Source organism: Amblyomma americanum, chromosome 2, assembly GCF_052857255.1.
Source record: "Amblyomma americanum isolate KBUSLIRL-KWMA chromosome 2, ASM5285725v1, whole genome shotgun sequence".
NCBI lineage: Eukaryota > Metazoa > Arthropoda > Arachnida > Ixodida > Ixodidae > Amblyomma > Amblyomma americanum.
The window spans coordinates 222,340,616-222,364,596 of NC_135498.1; the positions used below are offsets into that span (position 1 = coordinate 222,340,616).

The following is a 23,981-nucleotide window of genomic DNA, read 5'->3' on the forward strand; positions in this document are numbered from 1 at the left end:
GGCTCTTTTACTGCTTACCCAGAAAAAAATCACCGTCGTCCAGCAGGCCTTCTTCCGCCTCGGAGTGCCGCCAGACGAACGTGTCGTGGAAGGATCTGCGTCAGCGCGTGTCCACGGCCAGAATGCGCATGTTCGCACCACAGATCTGAGAAAAAACAAGCACAGCATGAACTTACTCTCGCTGCCGAGGCCCACACTTGTAGCTGAACTCATGCGGTCAAAAACGGTGGCCGAGGTATACTCACTATCACGTTCACAGCGTAGAACTCCTTGCAGCTTGTTCACAACGCTGCCCCCTAACACCTTGGTAGTGATGAGTGCCCAATCGACACACCTGGCGACGCCAGGGATGCTGCCGCGGCGAAAGTTTAGGCAAAGGAAGCCCTCCTTCGCTGCCCCCTTCTCTTCGGGTCTCCCCGGAAAGCGAACACACTCCTTCTGTGACCCAACGTTGGCACTGGTCTCTGCTATCCGCCGCAAGCACTTGTTCACAGTTGGTTGGACTGCACCGACGTTTTCTTCATTTCCAACGGCGCTTTGAAACCCACCGGTGGCGAAGAAGCGCAGCGCGCACAGCACCTGCCACTCCATTGGCAGCGTAGTCTCCTTAAATTGAAGCGTCGAAATAACTCGTCCCGTGCGTCAGTCGTCTTCATGCATCCTACTACAGCGTTGCTCGCGCGGTCACCCGCGTATATGACGATGTAAACAGCTGCCATTTTCTGTCTCAAATGCTTTGAGACTACTTTTTCCAGTCTCAAAAAATTGTCTCAATCTGCTCGCATAATTAGGTGAGCAACGTCAACACTTCTGGGCCGTTTACGACAGCAGCCAGTGGCGCAAAAAATCAAAATGGCCGCCGCTCACGGCCGACCAATAGGAGAGGGCCAATTGAGACTGTTTCGATTGAGAGCGATCCATAATTCCGCCTCTGGAGCACTTTTGATGAGACAGCCCTCGTGTAAGGCATGTCGCCGGGCTAAATTAGTTTAGCATTTTTAAACTTGGAAAAAACACCTTGGGGCAAATAAATTCACGTGCACAAAACAGACAAGGAGACATCTGGAGGCGCCTGCCCGTTGTCTCCTTGTCTATTTTGTGCATGTGAGTTTATATGTGCCAAGGTGTTTTTTCCAAGCCCTCGTGTATTGGAGTTACCATGCTGCAGCCTCACAGTATCGTTGCAAACCAATGGCCATGAGGGCTAGCGTGCAAGCTGCGCTGTGCGAGACACAATGGCTAGACTCCCCTGTGGGCTATAACTTGCCCAGGTTCTAAGAGACGGAAATAGTGTAGGATGAAGGTGGTCACCACAAAACAACAAATGCAGGAGGCAACTGCGTCTGTTATTCTATTTGCCTGCACATCCATTGCCAGTCGCACTGTGGCACTATGCAGTGACACCAGTGTACAGCAGCCGCAGAGTAGCTCTGGATGGCTGTTGGCAGACTGGCTTTGTGTACAGCCTAGCATTAGTGCACATGCTTTCTGAAAGGCTGTTCTGCGAGGGAAAGACTAGTTAAGCGGTGTGATAGGTGTAACTTGTGGGGTTGTAATAGGGGAGATAAATAACGTTTGCCTCGCTTAACCGTGGCTGACACAGATCAAAACCGCCGATTATGGTGGCCTTGCTCTTTGGGGGAACAAAGGAGCAACACTCTGGCTGACACAAACAAGGCATTCATTGCTGCAACAACAATGCTAGCCAGCAACAAAATATGCTAATGAATCGAAGTGGTCCGACTCACCACCAGTTACGAACGAATGTTTGCCCGTGCTAGGGCAGGGGAGAACCTCCAAAGCCGGACAGGATGAGATGCGGGAGAACGTTCCCCCCCATGAGTCCTCGCCCCGCTGGCGGAGAATGGAGCTCCTCATCAACACGTCAGCGTGCGTCGAGTTCCCCGGCTGAAGTGCGAGCGCTCTCCCCTGCGCGCACAACAATCGCGCCGTCTGCAGCGCTGCAAAGCTGGTAATCTCCCTTGTTAGTTAAAGTAACTAGAAACTAGGGAGGGCCCATCACAGGAGGAAGCAAGCCAAAGGGGGCGAGTCTCCACAAACTAGTGAGCGCCATTCGGAAACGCTATGGCTGCAAGCTGAGATGGACTGGAAATTTCCAATTCTGGAATATTAATGAGGCTCTGATGGTAAAGGGCAGCGGGAATCGAATTGTATGGCAAATACTATTTGCAAACTACAGTACCCTCTGAGGGAAGACCTGGGTCTTTGAGGGGAAAAAATGGTAGAATTACTTCAAAAAATTTTTTTTTGTCAGAATCTAGAAACGCTAAAGCTCGTGTTCCTAAAATATTAGTTTCTTCCGATGAGTACTTATTCGGATGTCAATGATTAAAGTGAGTAACGGGACCTTCTGGCTTATCAAAGTGCCCCCGGAATCGCAAGGTTCAACATTGCTTTAAACAATAACGGCTTCTCGCAGTGGGTCCATTTTGGTCTCATTTGTAAGCTATATCTTTCTACTATAGGTGAGATAGTTAATCTTTCTACTATCTGTTTTTATAGCAGGAAACTTTTGGAGCTGTGCGGCTTCAAAAAAAAGCTAATTATGCACACGCAGTGGTGCTTTTGCATCACATGAGGTATATGTGGACTCCTGATTAGATGGAAAGTGTCATCTGTCGGACAAAAGTGCGTCGATTGCCAATTTGATGCGTCGCATCAATAGCCACTCAGCTAAGCTGCTACGATGGCTGGTGGGCATCAGAAATTCTGAACTGCTGACGCCTTCGGCAAAAACGAAAAAGACATCCCTGTACATGCAACGAGCCATCAGATGAGCGAGGGCCGGTGACCAGTGTACCTACGAGGGTGCCGACAGTGTAGGACAAGCAGTGCGCGTTGACACACTGTCTCTCCCTTGCAACAAATAGCAGCAGTGAACGTAGAGCGAACAACGACGACTTTCTTCAGTGTGTGCAACTCGCTGTAAGAAGTTTCTTCAGACTTCGTCCTCTGCCGAAGTGCTACATGGCGGGACCAACGAGACGGTGCTCACTGTGGTAAGACTAGCGGCTGTGAACAAACTGCTTCAGTGCACGCAATGCAAAGGAGGATGCAGCAGTCCTGTAAGCCTTTCGAAGGCAGGGCAAAAGTAAGGAACTGCAGTTAACTCTTTTGTTGCCACGAAAAAAAGAACTGTTTTTGTAAGCCTGAGACAAACATTTTTTTCTAGAAAAAGTGTAATAGGTAAAGGCATACAAAATGCATAACAATGATTGAAATAGAATGCAATTCCTAATCAATTTTCTTTGAACACAAATACTTGTTCTAAATATTGCAAAAAAATTCAAAAACAACAAATTAAAAAGGAACAAAAAATTGGTATCTATATGACAGCCCCAAAATAAATTTCAGAAATTCTAGAAATTACAAAATATTCAAATTCTTTTATAATTGGCAATAAACTGTTAAAACTAAGCTGAAATACTTTTTGAGCCAGAATTTTTTAAAATCTCTGAAAAGGCTGATTTCACTGGTGTGTGTCCTTGATTTGATTTTTACAGCCCGACAAAAAAAATTGGAAGTACTATAGTGTGCCAAAATAAAGGTTGATAAGCATGCTTTTTATAAATACAAATTCTAACTAATATCATTTCAGGAAAAAACGAGAAAAATTATGCAAACACAAGTACAGTCGAGCCTGCTTATAACGAACATGAGCGTCCGTTCGTTATATCCCGAAGTTCGTTGAACGGGACCGCAGCTTTAAAGACAGTTGCTTGTCAAGACAAAACTTTTTCCTTTCTGATAAAGTCCGTGATGGATGTCTGTTTTTGCAGCGCAGATCCGATGAGGGAGGTTTCCAGTTTATTTAAAGCAGAAGCGTGCTCTTGGCCAAGGCCCTTGGCATAGACAAGTTGTCTGAGGCTCTCTATGTAGCCCATTGCTACAGGCATGCTTATGGGTGTCGGCTCCGAAGTTTCATCCTCATCCGATTCCTCCGCGTCACTCTCATTCCGCACTTCAGAAACGATGCCCACGTCCGTGCACGGTTCCGCGGTGTCGGCGTCGTCATCGACAGAAATAAAATCATTCCAACCTATGTCATGGCCGCCCATGTCGGAGTTGACGCGCTGCCACAAATCGCCGCTGGGCTGGTCATCTTCCGCAGCTTCAGACTCTCAATAAAGCCGGCCTTGCGGAAGCAGTTCCGCTCGCCAATGAGTGTCACCTCTGCCCAGGCTGCTTTCATCACCTCTACCGGTGTTCCCGTCCGCCATCCCGAATTACAACCAGGGCCCGAGACGCCTGAGATTTGAACGAAGCTAACGAAACATCCGCACCGCAACAAGAGTGACAAAAGCGCGTGATGGGGATCATGGGGTAGACAGATGCGCAACGTGCACAGACGGCAATCAAGCCAGTCAAGCTAAAGCATTCGATTCAGTGCTGGTTCACAGCACCAATTCTGAAAAAGTGTCGCTGGTGCCAGTGTGGTGCAGAACCAGTTCCGTGGTGCAGGTGCAGCGTGTCAGCAGCGCCACACCTCGTGCGACAATTTTCAATCGAGCACGTGCAGGCAAGTTTTGTCTTCTGCTTGCAGTGGAGGTGTTGAGTTCTCACGTGTATTTCTTGTGTGTGGTCGCTTCTGTGCCTAACGAGACTTGAGTCGTCCATGGAGTTGGTCATGGTCGACGACGACGGCATCGCGTAGTTCTGGTTGTTATGGAATAGTTCTCTTCCGATAGTGAATACGAGGAAACAGACTCCGTGCTGTCATGCCGCATCTCACTTATTTGGACCGACGACTGTCGAATTTCGAAGTCTTATAAAAGCATGGTCGCAAGCTATTTCAATTACAAATTCACAAGGGTTTTCAGACACTCAGAAAGACGTTTGATGAACTTTCGGCGTGCTTGCATTCAAGGCCCTTGCATATTTTATGACGCCTAAGGGAGGGCGCCCGGAAATCACCGCTGAGAACCCTCCTCGCTAATTTAGCTCTTTATAAGCAGCGATAGAAAAAATCTCCTTTGGCAGCTTCACCGCTGCTTAGCCCTAGCCCCGGCGTCCCCATAGCCGCAGCAGAATGGCCAGGCAGCGTCGAATCAGCAGCACACGCTGCATGCTTAACGAAGCAGGCACAGGTACCGGCGCCTGTTGTAGCAAAACACGCTCGGATTCGCCCTGCCCGTAGTCTACCAACAGCCCACACACCGTTGTTGCGCCGCAAGTTTCGTTTGAACTCACACGCACACGGAGGGCCTCTGCTTCCGCACCTGCCCAGGCCACTTGCAAAGAGCCCGTGGTGGGGCCATCCGCGCCCCTCTGTGGAGTAGCTAACACTACCCTGCCATCCCAAAAGGAGGCCTCACAGACCCCCGGATCAGTGGCCCCCCAAGACCTCCTCCTACAGGTTGAGGTCTAACTCTACATCCACGTGCCCTCTGCACGGTTGTCCAGCGCTTCTTCAGAGGCAATGGACACGACCCAGGGCAGCCCCGTGCCGTCCACATTGGACGGTCGGCAGAGCTCTCTGGATCGGTCAAAAAAAGACAGGCCCCGAATCAAGGGGCCATAAATAACTTAATCTAGTTTTTAACTACATTGAAAAACAAAATTAAGATGGCTTTCATAATTCAATGGAACTGTAGAGGACTAATAAATAACTACAGTGACATAAAAGAACTTTTAAACACTGTCCCCGGTGGCTGTATGCTTACAGGAAACCAACTTAGGTCGCAAACAAAAAAACATTCTAAACATATATAATGTCTTTCGGTGTGACCGAGAGCAAGCAAAAATGTTCTGTCTGGAGGGGTTGCTATTGTCGTTCAATACGAATCTGTTGCAGTCACTGTCATTCATTTTAAGACGATCACAATATGCAACATATATCTTGAGCCACACCTTAGGGTAACACTTAATGATTTAGAAACCCTTTTAGAGCAGCTACCAGAGCCATACCTACTAGTTGGTGAATTTAATGCCCACTCTGGTTTTTGGGGAAGTGCACACACTGATGCAAGAGGTCATTTTTTTTTAGAAGGTTTTATTTTAAGTAATAATGTTTATTTATTTATTTTGAAATACTGTCAACCCTCAGTTGAGGGTCATTACAGGGAGGGATGTTACATATACGTTCATACAAAAAAACAGCCAGATACAAAAAGAAATATGCACATGCACTACAGCGCCCTAAGGATACAACACAAGATACGATATACAGACTATGTATTCAAATGTTCACCCAGCTGCCGCACGCGCACAAACAGAAAAACGAGAGAAAAGGAAAAGCACTTTACAATATCCACACGGCACAGTTTTAGTGAAGAACGTTGATTGCATTCGTAAACAATGCGCTATCAGAACTGCGAACAATTTCTGTAGGCAGCTTGTTCCACAGCTCTATTGACTCTGGAAAGAACGAACAACGAAAGGCATTGGTTCGGGACAAGTATGGTCGAATAGCTTCACTATGATTTAAGCGGGAGCTCAGTCTGCCTGGAGGTTTTAAATACAAGTCTTTATTAATTTTTAGTTCGCCGTTAATTATTTGAAATAACGTTTTTACTCTCTGTCTCTTGCACCGGTCTTCCAATAATTCAAGACCGCAAGAATTTAACATCGCAGAAACTGAGTCTGTCCTTCTATATTTCGAGCAAATAAAGCGCGCCGCCCGGCGCTGCACCTTCTCTATTTTGGCCCACATTACCTTTTGATGGGGCTTCCATGCTATAATGCATATTCTAGGGATGGTCGAATAAGAGATCTGTAAGCCAGCAGTTTAACATCTTTTGTTGCCCTCCCCAGTTTTGCTCTTAAAAAACCCAATTTCTTCTGTGCCGCTGAGCACACTCTTTCTACTTGATTGTGCCATTTTAAATCATGCGAAATAGAAACACCAAGATATTTGAAACAAGAAACATTAACTAGGTTGTAGCCTTGAATATCATACTGAAAAGTAAAGATATTCTTTTTTGCAGTGATATGCGTGTATGTGGTCTTATCAAAATTAATTTGCATTTCCCACTTATCACACCAACTTCCAAATGCCTGAAGGTTTCGGTTGAGCTTAATCTGATCCTCTAAACAAGATATCGGCGCAAAAATCAAGCAGTCATCTGCAAAGAGTTTTATCTTAGCAGAACTATCTAAAGTGGTTGCTACATCATTGATGTAAAGCAGAAAAAGTGCTGGCCCTAACACGGACCCCTGTGGCACTCCTGAGTATACATCTAGAAAACCAGACTCGGAACCATAAACGCGAACTGCCTGCTTGCGGTTAGTTAAATAATCTTCAATCCATTTTAGAACGTCGCCATTTATACCAGCTTTGTACAGTTTAAAAAGTAATTTACGATGAGGAACCTTATCAAAGGCTTTGGCAAAATCAACGCATATAACATCTGTTTGTTCACGGTTGTCCATAACTTCGAAAAAATCGTGCGATGTCTCAATGAGCTGCGTCACTGTGGAAAGTCCCCGTCGGAACCCATGCTGGCATGCGCAAAGGAGGCCATTTGATTCTAGGAAGATAATTATATGTTTTGTTATGACGTGTTCCATAACCTTGCAGCAAACTGACGTAAGGGATACAGGACGGTAGTTATTCATTAGAGTACGATTGCCACTTTTAAATACGGGAATAACTATAGCACAATGCCAGTCCTGGGGCACGGAATGGGTGCTTAGTGATTTCTGAAAAATAATTACCAAATAAAATGATATCCACTCAGCATACCTTTTCAAAAAGCCAGTAGGTATTCCGTCTGGCCCAGAAGCCTTCTTGTCATCTAATTGTAGCAACTGCTGGAATACGCCCCTCTGAGTAAAGTTGATAGCGTCCATGGAACTTTCGCTGAAAGATGCCCCATCATCTACCGGAAATGGTCGATCACTGCGCGTGAATACTGATTGAAAATATTTGTTTAATCCATCAGCGATAACACATTTTTCTTCTACTAGAACATTTCCTAACGTCATTTGCTTTATTTTTTCCTTTCTGCGGTCTATATAACGCCAAAATTTTTCTGGGGAAGTCTTAAGAAAATCACTTAAAGTGTGATCAAAAAATGTTTGCTTCGAGCTGAGTAACAAAGCCTTTATTCCCTGACGTACTGCGTGTATTTCCCTAGGATCTGCTTTTCCTCTGCGCAGCCTTTTTAATTTCCGTTTCGTGTGAACAATATCCCTCGTTATCCATGGGTTACTCCGCTTCGTTTTCTTGAGTCGGGTCGGAACGAACTGATCTATGCAGACTTCAATAATAGTTTTAAAGCGCTGCCACAACTCTTCAACTGTTTCGACCTCGGAGACATTTTCAAATTCGTTGAAACACTTTTCTAAATAATCTAGAATAGATGCATCATCAGCCTTAGCATAGTTTTTGATTTCAACACGTACAGTAGGTTTTGTAGGTGGTGGTTTACAAGTAAGCACATTCAGCAAAATGATTTTGTGATCGGATATACCATCCGTGACTGCCATTTCATAATCGCCTACTTTATGGGAAAGGAACACCAAGTCAAGCAATGACTGCAATTGAGACGTTATGCGTGTGTTTTCCTTCACTATTTGCCTTAAATTATGAAAAAATGTGATATCCAATAATTTTTCGGCACAAGAAATTTCTGTATTTCCAGGCGAAATAAGTTCCCAATCGATATGTCGCAAGTTAAAATCACCAGTCATTATTAGCCTGGTGTTCCTGTTTACATGTGAGCAAAGAAATGTATTTAACATATCTAGAAAATCAGGTGAAGTTGTTGGCGGCCTATAAACGACTCCTATGAGGCACGACATGCCAGAAAACATGATTTTACACCACACCGATTCCGACATGTCACACATAACCGTACAGGCTGTCAGCGATGATTTAACAATAATGGCCACACCACCACCACCACGAGAGTCCTGATCCCACCTAAACATTGTGTAGCCAGGAGGGATAATGCAGTCGCAAGAAATAGCACTGTTGAGCCATGTTTCTGCAATGCAAACGACGTGCGGTCGCTCAGATAGCAACAGACATTCTAATTCAGTAACCTTGTTAAGAATACTGCGGGCATTGAGCGAAACGATTCTGAGCTATGCTGTATTTGAACTGCAGGAAGGCATGCCCTCCTTGTCATTGCAAGCTTCCTCTGACACTTTGCGATTGCTATGGTGGCCCTTATCACGGCGTTCTTGGCAAAGAATACGCTCGTTGCGACTGTGATCCCAGGCATATAGACGGTCATCAATCTTAAGCCTATCATGAACCAGAGACACCTTTTGCTTGCTGTCCCTTTCTACAATGGCAGATTCCCATAATTTCTTTCTAACGTCTGCAGTTTCTTTTGCATAATCATTGCTGACATGAACAAATTTTCCCTTAAGTTTCTTGAAATTTTTTAAAATGCTGTCCTTTTCCCTGCTGTCATAGAATTTCATTATGATAGGTCTATGTTTTCCTGGCTTCTTCCTTCCAATACGGTGAATTCTTTCTATTGTGGTGACTTGGACACCTAGTTCTTTTTTAAAAATGTCCGCAACAGCTGCCCTCAGATCTGACTCTGTTTCGCTCGCCTCTTCCGGGACACCAAACACTAAAAGGTTGTTACGCCGCCCACGGTTTTCAAACTCAACTAATTTTTTGGCCTGTTGCCTGACAGTATCCTCGAGCTTATCTATTTTTGTGGTCATTTCCTGGATTACCACTAGGTAATCTGACAGCTTTTCTGTCCTTGCTGAGAGAACACCAATTTGTTCTTGAATTGAATTAAGTTTCCGGTCGGTTTCTACCTGGTTGTCTAGAATGGCCTTCAAATACTCTTCCGTCGGGGGCCCTGGATTCTCCTCAATATCTCCCGAAGACAACAACAACAGCATCACTGACCAGCAGTCAACCAAAATGGCGCGACATCTCCTGAACACTGGCAAAGATACATACTGTTCTCCGAGCACGGGAAAAATCAGTTCCATAGATTTGTCTTTTAGTTCACCCTCTGTTTTTGGCTATTTTAAATAGGATGTCATCGACAACCCATACGGCAGCGATCACCTCCCTGTATCAGTCAGCCTAACATCCCCACCGCAAGTCATCCCGACGAAACCATAACGTTGGAAGTTACATTTAGCCGACTGGGCAATTTTTAGAGAAAGGGCCAGCCTAGATAAAATAGTTTCAGATAATCTCAGCATAAACGAACTAAATGAATCTATCACAAATTGTATTTTAACCGCTGCACGCCTATCAATTTCACAGTCGTCTGGTGTAGTAAAACAAAATCACAAAACTTGGTGCACACAAGAATGCCGAGACGCAAAAAGGAGGCAAAACAAAGCCTGGGGAATTTTCCATAGATATCCAACGCAGGAGAAGTTCATCAACTTGAAAAAGTCCACAGCAAAAGCCCAATATCCTCCAACATATCGACATGCGAAAGACAAACACAATTAACAATGAACAAACTGGTATCATGGGCAGGCAGAAATATCTTCCGGTTTTCTGCACAGAAAACAGTAGCCATTATGTTCTCACTCAAACAAGGATTACAGGCAGATCCGACCCTATATCTGAACGAAACCGAGTTGCCCGTAAAAAATGAACACAAATTTTTAGGCATAACATTTGACAAAAAACTCGCTTTTCTGCCTCGTATTAACACGTTGAAGAAGAAAACTTCCCGATCACTGAACATACTCAAAGTCCTTTCACATAAACACTGGGGTTCTGACACGGCAAGCCTTCTAAAAATTTACCGCTCTGTGGTACGATCCTGTTTAGACTATGGTAGTATAGTATATGCTTCAGCAAGGCCATCGTACTTGAAACGACTAGACCCAGTACACAATTTAGGTTTACATCTTTCAACTGGTGCTTACAGGACATCACCTATAGACAGTCTTTATGTTGAAACCAACGGACCGTCACTTCCAGGCAGAAGAACCATGCTAACATGCTCATACATATTAAAAATCCATTCCATGCCCAAACGCTTATGTTACCCCATAGTCACAAAGTACCCATCCAGAATTCTGTTTAACAACAAACTGCTTGCTCTTAGGCCAGTTCTCCTGCATTTTGAAGAGATGTGCCAAAACCTCAGAGTACTACATACATTACCTGGCATTGCTCGAAGACGAGGTACACTGCCTCCATGGTACAATTTTCCTACAACCTGACTTCACTCTTACACAATTCTGTAAAAAACGAACTGTACAACAACAAATAATACAAGAATTTCTTGCACTCAAAGAAAAATACAGTAGTCTTAGAGAATTTTATGCTGATGGATCAAAAACAGATAGTTGCGTAGGAAGTGCAGTGGTGCGAGGGAATTAGGAGGAAATAGTGCGACTGACTACCACAGTGTTCCTCCATCTTCACCGCGGGGTGCTACGCAGTATGTGTGGCCATAGAAAAAGCACCAAGTGAGAACCTCAAAAACGCTATTATTTACTCAGACTCCTTAAGTGTACTTGCAGCTCTCCATCCTAAAAATGCAAGCAACCCTCTGCTTAGTTATATCATACACAACTTGGTAACTGCCGCAGCTCAGGGGCAAAATATAAAATTTTGCTCGGTCCCGAATCGTGGGAATAAAAGGCAATGAGAGAGCAGATCTGTGTGCTGCTCAAGCTCATGGCAAGGAAATAAAGAGAGTAAATATACCTTTTAAGAACTGCATAAAGTTAGTACAACAGAACTTAGTACGGTTGTACTAAGTTCTACACGGCGGTCCTTACACTGAAGGTACAGCACCCTCTTGTCTCGCAGGCAACGAATCTCTCCCCTCTCAACACTTTGATTCACACAAACGGACAGAAAACAAGAAATTAAACAAACAGGCCAACGTTCTGGTTTCTGGTTCTAGTTTCAGCTTTGGAAACAAAATCTGATGATGCAACATCGTCGCCGGAGTCCCTGCTACTCGATGCATCAAAAATATATCATATAGAAAAATATATTGTGTAGAACGTCACACTCGCGGTATTACAGGACGTGCTATGTCCGCCGCTGTGGACGAGGGTCGCGCTGATGAACACTCTCAAGGTTCGCTTACACCCAATAAACATAAATACCCACGAGAGCAGCAGATTGGACAGCCGTCGCCGTAGGTCAGTTGGTAAGAGCACCGGACGCAATATTTGCAGGTCGTGGGTTCGGATTCCACCGGCGGCATGGTTGTTTTTTCTACTGCTTTATAAGTAATTTTTTTTAAGCGACAGATTAATCTTAAGTACTTATTATTATCCCACTGATCAGCACAACACATTAAAAAAATAATACATTCCCCTATGGACCTTGGTTTCGGTCCTGTAATACCGCGAGCGTGACGTGGAACGTCATCTAACGGCGAGGGCGGAAACTGTGCGAGAGCCCTCTTAAGCAACCTGTGGCATCAAGACTGCCAGAACTGAGACCCTCGTTAAGCTATTAGCAGACAAGGTAAATGAGGGGCCTGTTTGACAAACTTAAGAAGGGAGCCAACAGTCACCGAAACCGAGGTGCATAGGGGAACGTTATTTTTTAAAAATGTGTTGTGCTTATCAGTGGATAATATTACTTAAATTAATAAATCGCTTAAAGAAAATTACTTATAAAGCAGCAGAAAAAACAACCATGCCGCCGGTGGGATCCGAACCCACGACCTCCGAATATAGCTTCCGGCGCTCTTACCAACTGAGCTACGGCGACGGCTGTCCAATCTGCTGCTCTCGTGGGTATTTATGTGTTGCGTGTAAGCGAACCTTGAGAGTGTTCACCAGCGCGCCGTTCCCCTATGCACCTCGGTTTCGGTGATTGTTGGCTCCCTTCAAAAGCTTGTTAAACGGGCCCCTCATTTACTTTACCTTGTCTGCTAATAGCTTAACGAGGGTCTCGGTTCTGGCAGTCGTGATGCCACAGGTTGCTTAAGAGGGCTCTCGCACAGTTTCCGCCCTCGCCGTTAGATGACGTTCCACATCACGCTCGCGGTATTACAGGACGTGCTACGTCCGCCGCTATGGACGAGGGCGGCGCTGGTGAACACTCTCGACGTTCGCGTACACCAAATAAACATAAATACCCACGAGGGCAGCAGATTGGACAGCCGTCGCCGTAGCTCAGTTGGTAAGAGCACCGGACGCGATATTCGGAGGTCGTGGGTTCGGATCCCACAGGCGGCATGGTTGTTTTCTTGCTTCTTTATAAGTAATTTTATTTAAACCAATTTATTGGCACTACAGATTGTTAAAAAAAATTGAAACATTCCCCTGTGCACCTTGGCTTCAGTGACTGTTGGCTTCCTTCAAATATATAGATATATATTTTTTAGAATGCGTCTCGCTATTCCGGCGCAAATGTGCATTTCCTTCGTGTCCATCCGCGTGGTCCTTTGTGCCGACAATGCGCGCTCATTCCGAGCTGTTCGTTGTGATGCCTCCTTACATGGACACTGGTGCGTGTGAGGAGGTCCCACCACTACTGCATCACACCTGTGGAGGCGGTCGTGGAAGGTGGTACTGTTTTGGAGCAGTTCTCCTCTGGCATTCCCGATAGTGGGCATGCGCTAAAAATCATGGAATTGCGAAAAACCGTCATTGCCATGCAATTTTTCATTTAAAAGCAGAGGACCACTGCCTATTTTTTCATCAATTAAATTTAGTTTGGTGTGAAATAGTTTCAGGAAATTTTTTTGTAGCCATTCGACTTTTTGGCTTTTGGATGATTCGGACCTTTTTTTGATCCCTTGCGGTTTTTACTCTGTTGCAAAACGAGCGCATTATTGACAAACTTTTACGACCACACTTGAGTAAACAAACTTATTACTGCCTTTCACCCATATTTTTGTTCTGCTAAAGCGTTTAGCTACTTTTGCTTAGGGAAGTAGATCCAAAATACTATTTGTATGTATAGATATCGATACAGCAGATTGCATTCAGTCTTGGGATCATATTAAGGTGCACTTTTGATAATTCAAACTTACTGGTAATTCAGACAAAAATCTCTGGTCCCTTGAAGTTTAAATTAACAAGAGTCTACTGTACTTGCTTGGCTTCGTGATATTACCGTGGCTTAGGGTGCCAGCTCCTCAGCTCCAAAACAAGGAAAGCAGAGCCTCGTAACAAAACTCCACTCTCAAGGCCGCATTGACGGTGCCCAAAAGGCAAACATTCGTGGTGCAGCTTCAACAGGGCAAAGCGAGAAACTCGCAAGCCTTGCTACCACGCGCCTCTCTGACAGGTGGAGGGGGAACACAGATGAAAGTGCGCTCCCTGTGAGGTGTACCAAAGACGAGAGTTAATTCTGGCAGAGAATGTGCCACTGAGGCAATTCTGAAGAAGCTGGGGATCAACCGAAGCAGTATGGGGCTTCAAAGATGTGTTTTGCAAAAGACCAGCTCAAGGCATCCAACAAGAATTTCCGCCAGGGCATGAGGAAGCAGCATGTGAAAGAAAACGATTAGGTGCCTGGAGGGTTCTAGCGCGAAGTAAACGTGATTTTGTGCCATAGTTTGTTGAAAATAAATTGAAACTATGTTTTGAAACTTTTCCCCGTTTTCTCAAAAATGTTGTTTTTTCACATTGACATGGTGGTTCAATATGACTTACATTGACTCTCGGTGGTTCAATATGACAGGATGATGTGGCAAACGCTAGAAAAAAATTGTAAACAAGTGTAAACAACTCTCATGTGGTGTCCACACCCGTTACAATACAAGAGAATATTCTGACCATCCTTGGCACTTAGCAGCTATGAATTTAGTTGCTGAGCAGAAAAAACTTGCTGAGTAAAGTTGCTGTGGCCAGAAAGGACTACAAGCTCTGTTTTTTTTTTTGAGAAAGCAAATTTTTTAGCCATTGATGTGTGGCAATGAGGACGTAGCAGACAATTGAAAATAGGGTAAAATTTTCACCACATTTAGTCGCATCCTCATGCAGAAAAAAGCTGCGCAACAATTGTCTTTTAGACTGCCCTTAGCAGCTGGTCGTTCAGCATGATGTAATGGCTGAACTAAGAATTATTTTGACACAGAGAGATACTACTGAGTGCACTTTTCCTCTTTTTCTTATTTTTTGACACGGTTGTCCATCACATTTTTCAATGTTCACTTGAGTAGCTGCTGGATTTACAAGCCTTGTAGACCATGTTTCTCTGTTTTCCACCCTCTGTAAAAAAACCAGAGAAAGTTCTCTCCCTCGCCTTCAGTGGCAAACTTGGTCCAGAAGCAGGAACTGAGGAAAGGTGTCCGTGCAGGGGTGCTCTACTTCTGGGGCATGAACAACCATGGTGGTGAGGCGACCATGTACCCCAAGCCCATCCAGGACCTGACAGGCTGGCACGTGCGGGGCATCGGCTGCTCCAACAAGAGTATCGTGGTGCTGGCTGATGAGAGCGTCATCTCCTGGGGACCACACCCCACCTACGGGGAGCTGGTGAGCCTAGTAGCGTTTTGGGCGGTTGGGAGCTGGATCGAGACGTGTGTCTGCTGCTGCAGGGCTATGGAGAGGGGCGGCAGAAGTCGTCGACGACGCCCCAGGAGGTGCGCCTGCTCGAAGGCATCCACATGCATGCCGTGGCCTGCGGACTGGGCCACTCAGTTTTCATTGCCCGCGACGACACTGAGGAGGAGCGCGCCCGCATCCGCCGCCTGCCCGAGTTCCAGCCGTGAGCAGCTGCTCACCACTGTACATACACCGCATCATGTATCCCTGGCACCCGACACGATCAGCGGCCAATCAGCCTTTCTCTCAGCCAGACTGCTTGCGCTTGTTGCTTTACTCATTCCGGCAAATACTCACATTGGCACCACGTTGTGGGGCACGCATCCCAGTATTCACCTCCTGACCGCCACCACTGCTTATGATGTCATCTGCGTGCTTGATTGGCACAGTCTATACTGGCCTCTGGGAAGTGCTTGTGTGTGTGTGTGTGTGCAAGTTTGTGGAATCGGACTGCAAGCTGGTCAGGATGCTCGGGAGGACTGTTCCGCTGTGTCCAACCCTGCCAGCAACTGGGGGCCTCTGCTGCTGCTCCAGTCAAGCCAAAGTTGTGAGCAATAAGGGATAAGCTGCCCTTGGTTGTGTGAGAATCTCCTGCCATTTTTCCCCACCCTTTTGACCCTCTTTGTTTGTACAGTTTTAGCCACACGTGTGTGATGCCTAAGCCACATCTGGGTAAACAGTGATTGGCCACTCATCATGTTTGTGCAACATGACCTCATTGCATGATCTCAGGACAATAGATTTTATGTTTTGATAATAAAACAAATTTCCAAAGTGCATCAATGGCTGTCTTTGACTTGTGCTAGGGCCATAGTCACGTCTCTTCTGAATATTCTGGCCTTGGCAGAGACATGTGCACTCACAAATTGGCCATGTGTTTCTGCGAATTTTATTATGGCTTCTTGTACATTTTACGAATAGTGGAGTCGAACCCCCAAAAATTGAGCTCACAAAAAGCACCTACGAGTTCGATATAATGTGTGACTCGATTTAAAAGTACAAGCAAATTTAAGAACGTGTTGGAAAAAATGTATTTCTCTTGTAGCCACTTAGTACTGTGAGCAGGCTTCAGAGCGAAATAATTGTGAAATTGTTTTACTGCCATGAAGAGAGCACATTTTTTTCAATGTTATTGATGGATTCTAAACAGCTGACACGGCAGCCTTCTGTCAACGCGTGATAGCAAGGAGTCATCCTGAGTGCATGGGACATGTGGAAGTACTGGTTCTCTCAAGTCCTCGTCACAGTTTGCATCAGTGGTGTCCTGATTACCCACGACGTCGGCAATATCTCCCCTCGGAAGCTCCCCACGGTGTCAACGTTGTCTGCGGAGACAAAGCCATCTGCGTCTGCCATCCTTCGGGGCAGCAGCCAAGAGCCGTAACCACTGAGCCACCGCGGCGGGTGGCTGCCTCAACATCTTTGTACGCAGTTGTGCATACACGTCTGGCGCCATATCTGTTCTCTGCCTTAGCCCGAAAGTCAGGCGTGTTGTTCAAAATGGTGCTCAGCATGCTTCTCAGAATTGTGTACGCTGCAGTGGCTTCGGATTTCTTTGCATCTTGTTCAACTCGCTGGATAACTTAGTTTCATAGGAAAGGGGAGGTTCTGGCATCGTGCACATACAGAGAATGAAAGCCATGTGAAATTGCCAATGGCAGCACGGCACACCATGCGCATGTGCGAACTGCGTGACTTCATAGGCACAACTGGCATAACATGCTAAAAACGCATGTTCTGGTTGGCTAGCTACACACCTACGTCATGAAAAATCCCCGTCATCATTGGTCTGGGAGCGCTACGCAGCACTGTGGCTGTGGCACTCTCAGGCCCATACAGGAGCGTAATATCTGGAGGCATGCTGACACAAAGCCAACTTCTTGAGGTGTTCGATCAGACCTGCAGGGAAGCTACCGCTCAAGATGCGTTGAAGGAGAGCCAGCTTATTGAGTCCATGTCCCCGACAAATCTTGCAACCCTGCCAATTAGCCATGGATACTCTTGGGTAGTGCAATAGCATGAAAGTATATTGTTGTCCCAAACTCAGCGGTGTAAATCTTGCTATTTTTGGCTTGTGTTTCGCCTGTTCCTATGTCTTGTCTGTGTCACTTTAAGTGGTATAGACATCAAATATTTTGTTGGGTGTTTAATAAATAATTCAAATATAGTTTTGGTTTCGGCATCCTAATCATGGTTACGCCTTCCTAGGTAGGTAAGAGACATGAGGTGTACAAAAACTGTAATGCATTTTGCTCAAATTTTTGCGCTAGCCTACACAAGAAGCTGAGTGAACAAAAAGCCATTGCAGTTTTTGGATGCTTCATGTGATGTGGTGTTAGCGATGTCACAACTTTCATTTCAATGCTGAAACCAAAACTGCATAGGAAAAGAAGTCAAAAATTGTTTGCTGAGCATAGGTGCGAGCAGTGGTCTATGCTAACTAATGTCATGCGCATCACTCCAAAGCAAAAACGCATCATAAAATATTTGGTGTGTACCTATTTTCTTGGGAAACGTGACATTTTGGAACCCGCTCAGTTCCATCCCGTGGGAGGCACCAGGCAATTCAGTATGCAGCTTTGAATGAGATCTTTTTTTTGCTTTTATGTAAGGAATGAACTAATTGAAAACAAAACTGCCGCGGTGGCTAAGTGGTTGTGGCGCTCTGCTGCTGACCTGAAAGATATGGGTTCGATCCCAGTCGCGGCGGTCGAATTTCAATGGAGGCGAAATTCTAGAGGCCCATGTACTGTGCGATGTCAGTGCATGTTAAAGAACCCCATTTGGCAGAAATTTCTGGAGTCCTTCACTAAGGCATCTGTAAGGCCGCGATTCATTAACGCCTACATTTTAAGGCGAAAGCCTTTAATGGCTCATGCTCGCGGCCACGATCGTGTCCGTCCATGGCATTTCGTTTAGTGGGAACTAATAAAGATAGGAGAAAAAGAATGGTTGCTTCAGATAGAGGAAAAAATTACCCTAGAAACAAAGTTTGATGACTCTAGAGTAATGAGCTAATTATGGGCAAAAATGTCAAAGTTGCATCGAAATAGTGCGGATGTTGATATAGCCACGGGAATGGTGGGACGTCGCATCCATCGGAAGTCGTCACAGCATAGTGCAATAACTCGAGAACTAATAAAGATGGGAAAAAAAGAATGATCGCATCAGATAGAGGTGGAAAAAATAAACCTTGGTGCCACGTTTGATGACTGTAAAACAATTATAATAAAAAATGTCAAAAAATGGTGTGACGTCACACAGTGGGGGAACTGCTGTGCCAATTGCACCAAACTGCGCCAAATCGGAAATCGAGAGCAAAACCGAAATACACTGTCGCGAAATCCGACCTCTGCCGGCAACACTGTTCAAAACCTGTGCTGATTTGAAGAAAATGGCGCGAAGAAAGTGTCCATCTTCTTCCATGCTGGTCATCGCAGCCGGAGGTCATCGCAGCTCACGAGGTCTCCGCCCTAATGGATGAGTTTAGTCTTTGTGCCTCAGAAGATATTAGCCAGACAATCCGATTGACTTAATGACTTCTGGCAAAAATTTTTCGAACTCAAGCAAGAGGATAGGGCTCGAAAATATCCCTTGTTGGCGGCACTTGTAAAAGCACTTCTATGCCTCTCGCACAGCAATGCTCATTTGGAGAGGGGCTTCAGTGAAAATTGGCGAGTGCTTAGAGGGCGATCGTCCTTTTCAATACAAATTGTAAATGGGCTTAGGTCTGTAATGACATATTCCCAGCGTTTCGGCCGAAACCCAGCTGCCATTCCTATGACAACGAATAATCAGAGCGCTGAAAGTATCGCGGTAGTGAAAGCTGCAGTGGTTGGAGGCAGATGCCCCAGAAGAGACACGTGCAAAACAAGCAAAAGAAGGCTGATGTACCACACAAGGACACCCAGAAAAGAGGTCAGAATGAAGAGAAGGTACTGGAAAAGATCAGGCTGCAGCCAGGAATATGATCACCAATGCTGAGCTGCTTTTCGCAAAAGGCGTCAAGTCTAAAAATTGTGCAGATGTTGCAAGCCATTCTGAAGAATGGACAGGAAAGGCTCGCAGCGGCGCTGTCTGAGCCGGAGTCATCAAGGAAAGAAAAGAAATAGTACTTTAAATTTGCAGTTCTAAGAATGGTATAATTTTTTATAGCTTTGTTGCATATCTCGTTGTCGCCCATCTGAATAAAAACTGCTTTATTTTTAGCAAAATCTCCTGTTTGCAAATTTTTGCAGGAAAGAACAGACTTTAGACTGAATTTGGGCTTGATGCTTGTTTTTGCATGGCCATAGTTGTCATGAGCACCTGAGCAATTGACTGTTCCAGAAATAAAACAAGCCTTCTTTATTTAAGTCGAGACATGACATTTTGCTAAGAAACAGTTTTTTTCCTCCTACAAAAGCTCAAATATCTGCTACAAAATGCCATTTTTCCTGCTACAAACTGCGATTTCGTCTGCTACAAAAGCTGCTACAAGAAGCCAGTTGTCAGTTCCACCGCTGCGTCACATCCACCGGATGTCGTCGCAGCAGTGAAAACAATGGACGGAAAAAACGTCGGATTTAGAAATTAATGATAATTCACAAAGGCAGCAACCGTAGCAGCCAAAGTCGCGCGGAAAGGCTTTTGTCTCGCGCAGTTTAGATCGTCAAAGTGCCCGCCGAATTTTTAATTGCATTTAAGTTCAGATCTCAACGTATCCGGTCTACGTGGAGAGTTCTCGGAACTGCCTGCCCGCGCGTCCCTTGCAACATGCATAAAGGTGAGGAAGTCCGTTTAGCATTGTCTGTGTGACTTCGTCTTCAACATTGTAAATTCTGCAAATATACTTCTTCCTCATCTGCATTTGTCAATCATTGCCGAATAAGCAAGTCTGGAGAGGCCTGTGCCCCTCTGAAGAAAGACGGACTATCAGCCGACAGGATCCGGCACCCTTCTACAAGAAGCAATCAACAAGACCTCAGGGAGGAGCAGCAGCCAAAGGGATGCTGTGAGGCGTCATTCCAGGACGACCAGCCAAGGCCGCACATCCGGGCTCTGGGCTACAACCTGCAGCTGCGACGCTGGTGCCGAGTGAGTGGGATTTCTTGCGTCTGGTCGAAGTTGGCTTAATTGAGTTAGGGACTTTGAAGGTGTAGGCCATTAGGATCCCGAGTTGCCGAATTCGAGCGGCAGGAAGAGGAAATAATCAAGAGGGCGGCAGGCAGGTTTGTACTGCATCTGAATCAAAGGCGCAGCTGGGGTCAGACCTGGGCCCCGTTGCCGTGCGCTCTACACGAATTTGTCTCGTCCCCAGATGAGTGCCGGCAGAAAACCAGCAGCTCATCCCAAAGAAGAGCAGCATATGGCACACGGCGCAAGGCCGCAGACGCATTCTGAGCACTTAGTGACAGGGGGTGCAGCACAGAAATTACGCGGCATTTGTTTGAATGTATGTACGTAAGGATGTCCACATGGCCCCAAGTTTCTCGGCTATGCCAGCAGCGCGGATGATGACCTGCAAAATATAACTGTTTTGCGCTTTTCCAACATTTATGGGACAGCCGTGAACTGTCGGAGGGCTTCTATATCAAAAGCAACTAGTGATTGTGTCAGTACCCCATCTATTACCATTTATAAGAATGAAACTGCTTTTTTAGGTGCACGTGGGTGAGACACCTGTGTGCCTCACATCTTTTTTCCACTTTTTTCTACAACCCTCGCGCGCATATGTGGTTTTTGTAACCTCATCTTGATTGTTGTGCTTATATTCTTTCGCATTCGCGGCGAATACACAGTTGGAAGTTCCGCGTGTCCCGTCTCGCTTGCTATGTGTTTTCCTTTTCGGCGCTACAACCCTTTTCTGGAAACATGCACCAACTAGCCCCCAACAAGCATTACACAGATCCCTTTGTCTTTTTACTGCACGGTAGAGAGGGAATTCCACTGATTAATAATGTCAAATTTCTCTTCCAAACAGACGGTCGCCGCATTTCTACGGGGTGGACAGCTGAAGACACGTCTGAAACCAAATAGGCATATTTCCTCAATGACTTCCACGCAGACTGTTGAGTTTCCCTCCGAACGGTGTCTACGCGTAGGAAATAATAAACAACAAAATGCAGCAACGGCTTCACATACATGCTTGCCAATGAGAGTGACTTAATAATATGGCTGCCTTACTGGGAAACGTCTTTGTCATCAAGTTCTGAAGAAAGCACTCGGCAAATTATGATGTGAACTGATGGGTCTCAACCCTCACCTCCCCTTGGCGCTACCAGCTGCGGGACGATTATTATGGAACACGGTACCAGCGCAAGAAACAAGGACGAAGGGAGAAGAAAAACAACACGAACGCAACACGAACGCTGGTTGCGCAAGAAACAAGGACGAAGGGAGAAGAAAGAAAACACGAATCCGGGTGCGCAAGAAACAAGGACGAAGGGAGAAGAAAGACAACACGAACGCCGGCGCACGCGGCGCGCAAGAACAAGGACGAAGGGAGAAGAAAGACAACACGAACGCCGGTCTTTCTTCTCCCTTCGTCCTTGTTTCTTGCGCTGGTACCATGTTCCAGAATAATGCAAACCAACTAGCCCAGCTGTCTACCCTTAGTGGGACGATTACAGATTTTCCAGTGTACGTCGTCGGTTTCCTTGGTAGCACCGAAACATTACGATAATGTTATAATTTTGTTTTGGTCAAATGTTATTTCAATGTGTTTACTGTCCGTTGTGGTTACTGTCCGTATTTCTAACATTATATCTTACATATAAACGTTAGAATAAGCTTCACTGACATGTAAACAACATACATGTAACATTACTGAATATGTCTAAGCAGACGTGCACAAGCATGCAGGCCCGCCGGTTGTGCTGGCACACAACTTGCAACGCTTTGGAAGAGCCAGCAATGAGGGTGACACTTCAGTTCCACTATACAGCACAACATACAACTCCTATTCACTCATCTCTGAACGGATATCATGGAGTAAAGCTTATATTCCCATTACTATGGGAAGTCCCATGAGTGATAGTGACGAATGGGTAATAACAGGTTTTCTTACCAAATAATGGGGCTCTGCACGCAATTTATGGTGAGTACTGTCCAAGAGATGTTGCAATGTACTGCTAGTTGAAAAACATCTTTACTGTAAAAACAGTGGGAAAGGTTCTGGAAATCTGTGCTCGAAATATATCTGTAAATTGTTTTGTAGTTATGACTAACATTAATAATGTTTCGTAGACTATTACAACAATGTTTCATTAGAGCATTAAAGTAACGTTTTCTATATAACACAATGTTATATGTTAATTTTTAACATTAATATATCATTACAATGGAACATGTAACATACTGCAACCTGCATACCATTTTTATAACACTATTATAATGTTCGGTGCTACCTGGGTTATGTGCTTTTGGTCTCGTGGACGAAACATGCGACTTTTGACGTGGTGCTGAAGGTACGATGTGTATCGAGGAGGCTGCTATCGGGAGTAAAAAAAGGCTGTGATGCGTAACTATTCGGCGGTCGTTCCAGAGACGGTGGCGGCGCCACGCGGCCTCTTGCTGAAGCGGCGAGCCGGTGATCGCTCTGCGCGACGCGTGTAATCGCAGTGGTTAGGAGCGTAAGATACGCGTCAGAAATGAGCATATTCTGTTATTCTATGATGTGCGAACATTCCAAACAGCAAACACGTAAAGAATTCAAAAAGCAGTGGTTAAGTGCATTCTGCAGATTGATAACGTGTTTAATCCCAGTGACTCGTCTGTTCCTCAGCGACGTACTCTGTTGATGCCACGACACCGTGTCGTCAATGCATTCCTGTTCGGAGTTTTGTTCATTTGACCAGCATAGCGTATTACAGCTGCATGAAAGCAGTGCAGTGCTTAAACACTGAGCTGATATAAACTATATTGGTTATATATTTTAAGGCAAACTTTTGCAGAAAACAAAGACGCTTCAGTCCATTCTAGCCTAGATTAAACACTGCTTTCTGGCCACAACGTGACTGCTAAATGGCGATATGAATGGCAAGAACTCCACGATTGTACCTTCAGTTCTCGGACATAATGCGCAAAGTGGATGAATAACCGCAAACACTTCTTGGCAACTGTCGTCTGCTCACTCGATCAAAGCGTTTTCCCCCGGCCGCTAGTCAAAAACACATTTTGAGCGCTAATTTGGACTGTATTATAAAGCTCGAACGACCCCCTGGCTGCCGCTTCAAACAACAACTACACAGCTGCCCCTCTTTTTTACCGCATATGTGACCAACGTACGCTGAAGGTGGACTATATAGTTGGATACAATTAAATCTGCAGTAGGGCTCCACCCACATTCAGCACCACTGAACAGAATTCCTCCGTGAGAAAATGGAGACCGCTGGTAACGCTTTTCTGTTTACCTAAACAAGCAGCCAATCATGAGTCAAAATTGTAGGCTCAAGGGTTTTGATCTTTCTGGCTTCATTGATGCAGCCACATTAAAAAGTTGATTTTGATCACTGTTGTAATTGGTAAGTGCAGCTATATTACGCCATGGACCGTGGCCAGCGTTA

At 45.4% G+C, this 23,981-nt stretch overlaps 2 protein-coding genes across 6 annotated transcripts in view; one reads left to right on the plus strand and one right to left on the minus strand.

Moving 5' to 3' along the window:
- LOC144122190 (protein RCC2) overlaps window positions 1–16,214 on the plus strand; it is a 46,210-nt gene extending 29,996 nt beyond the window's left edge. For 2 of the 4 annotated variants that reach the window (XM_077655770.1, XM_077655769.1), the window contains 2 exons: window positions 15,188–15,366; window positions 15,429–16,214. In XM_077655770.1, the coding sequence (XP_077511896.1) occupies window positions 15,188–15,366; window positions 15,429–15,602 (353 nt within the window). In that variant the 3' untranslated portion in view covers window positions 15,603–16,214. Of the gene's footprint in view, window positions 1–22; window positions 257–3,988; window positions 4,170–15,187; window positions 15,367–15,428 lie in introns of those variants that run through there. The other 2 variants (XM_077655773.1, XM_077655772.1) reach the window with 2 other exon arrangements.
- Window positions 1–23,981, minus strand: part of LOC144122189 (general transcription factor 3C polypeptide 3) — a 188,808-nt gene that overhangs the window by 16,736 nt on the left and 148,091 nt on the right. The gene's annotated exons all lie outside the window — the stretch shown is intronic.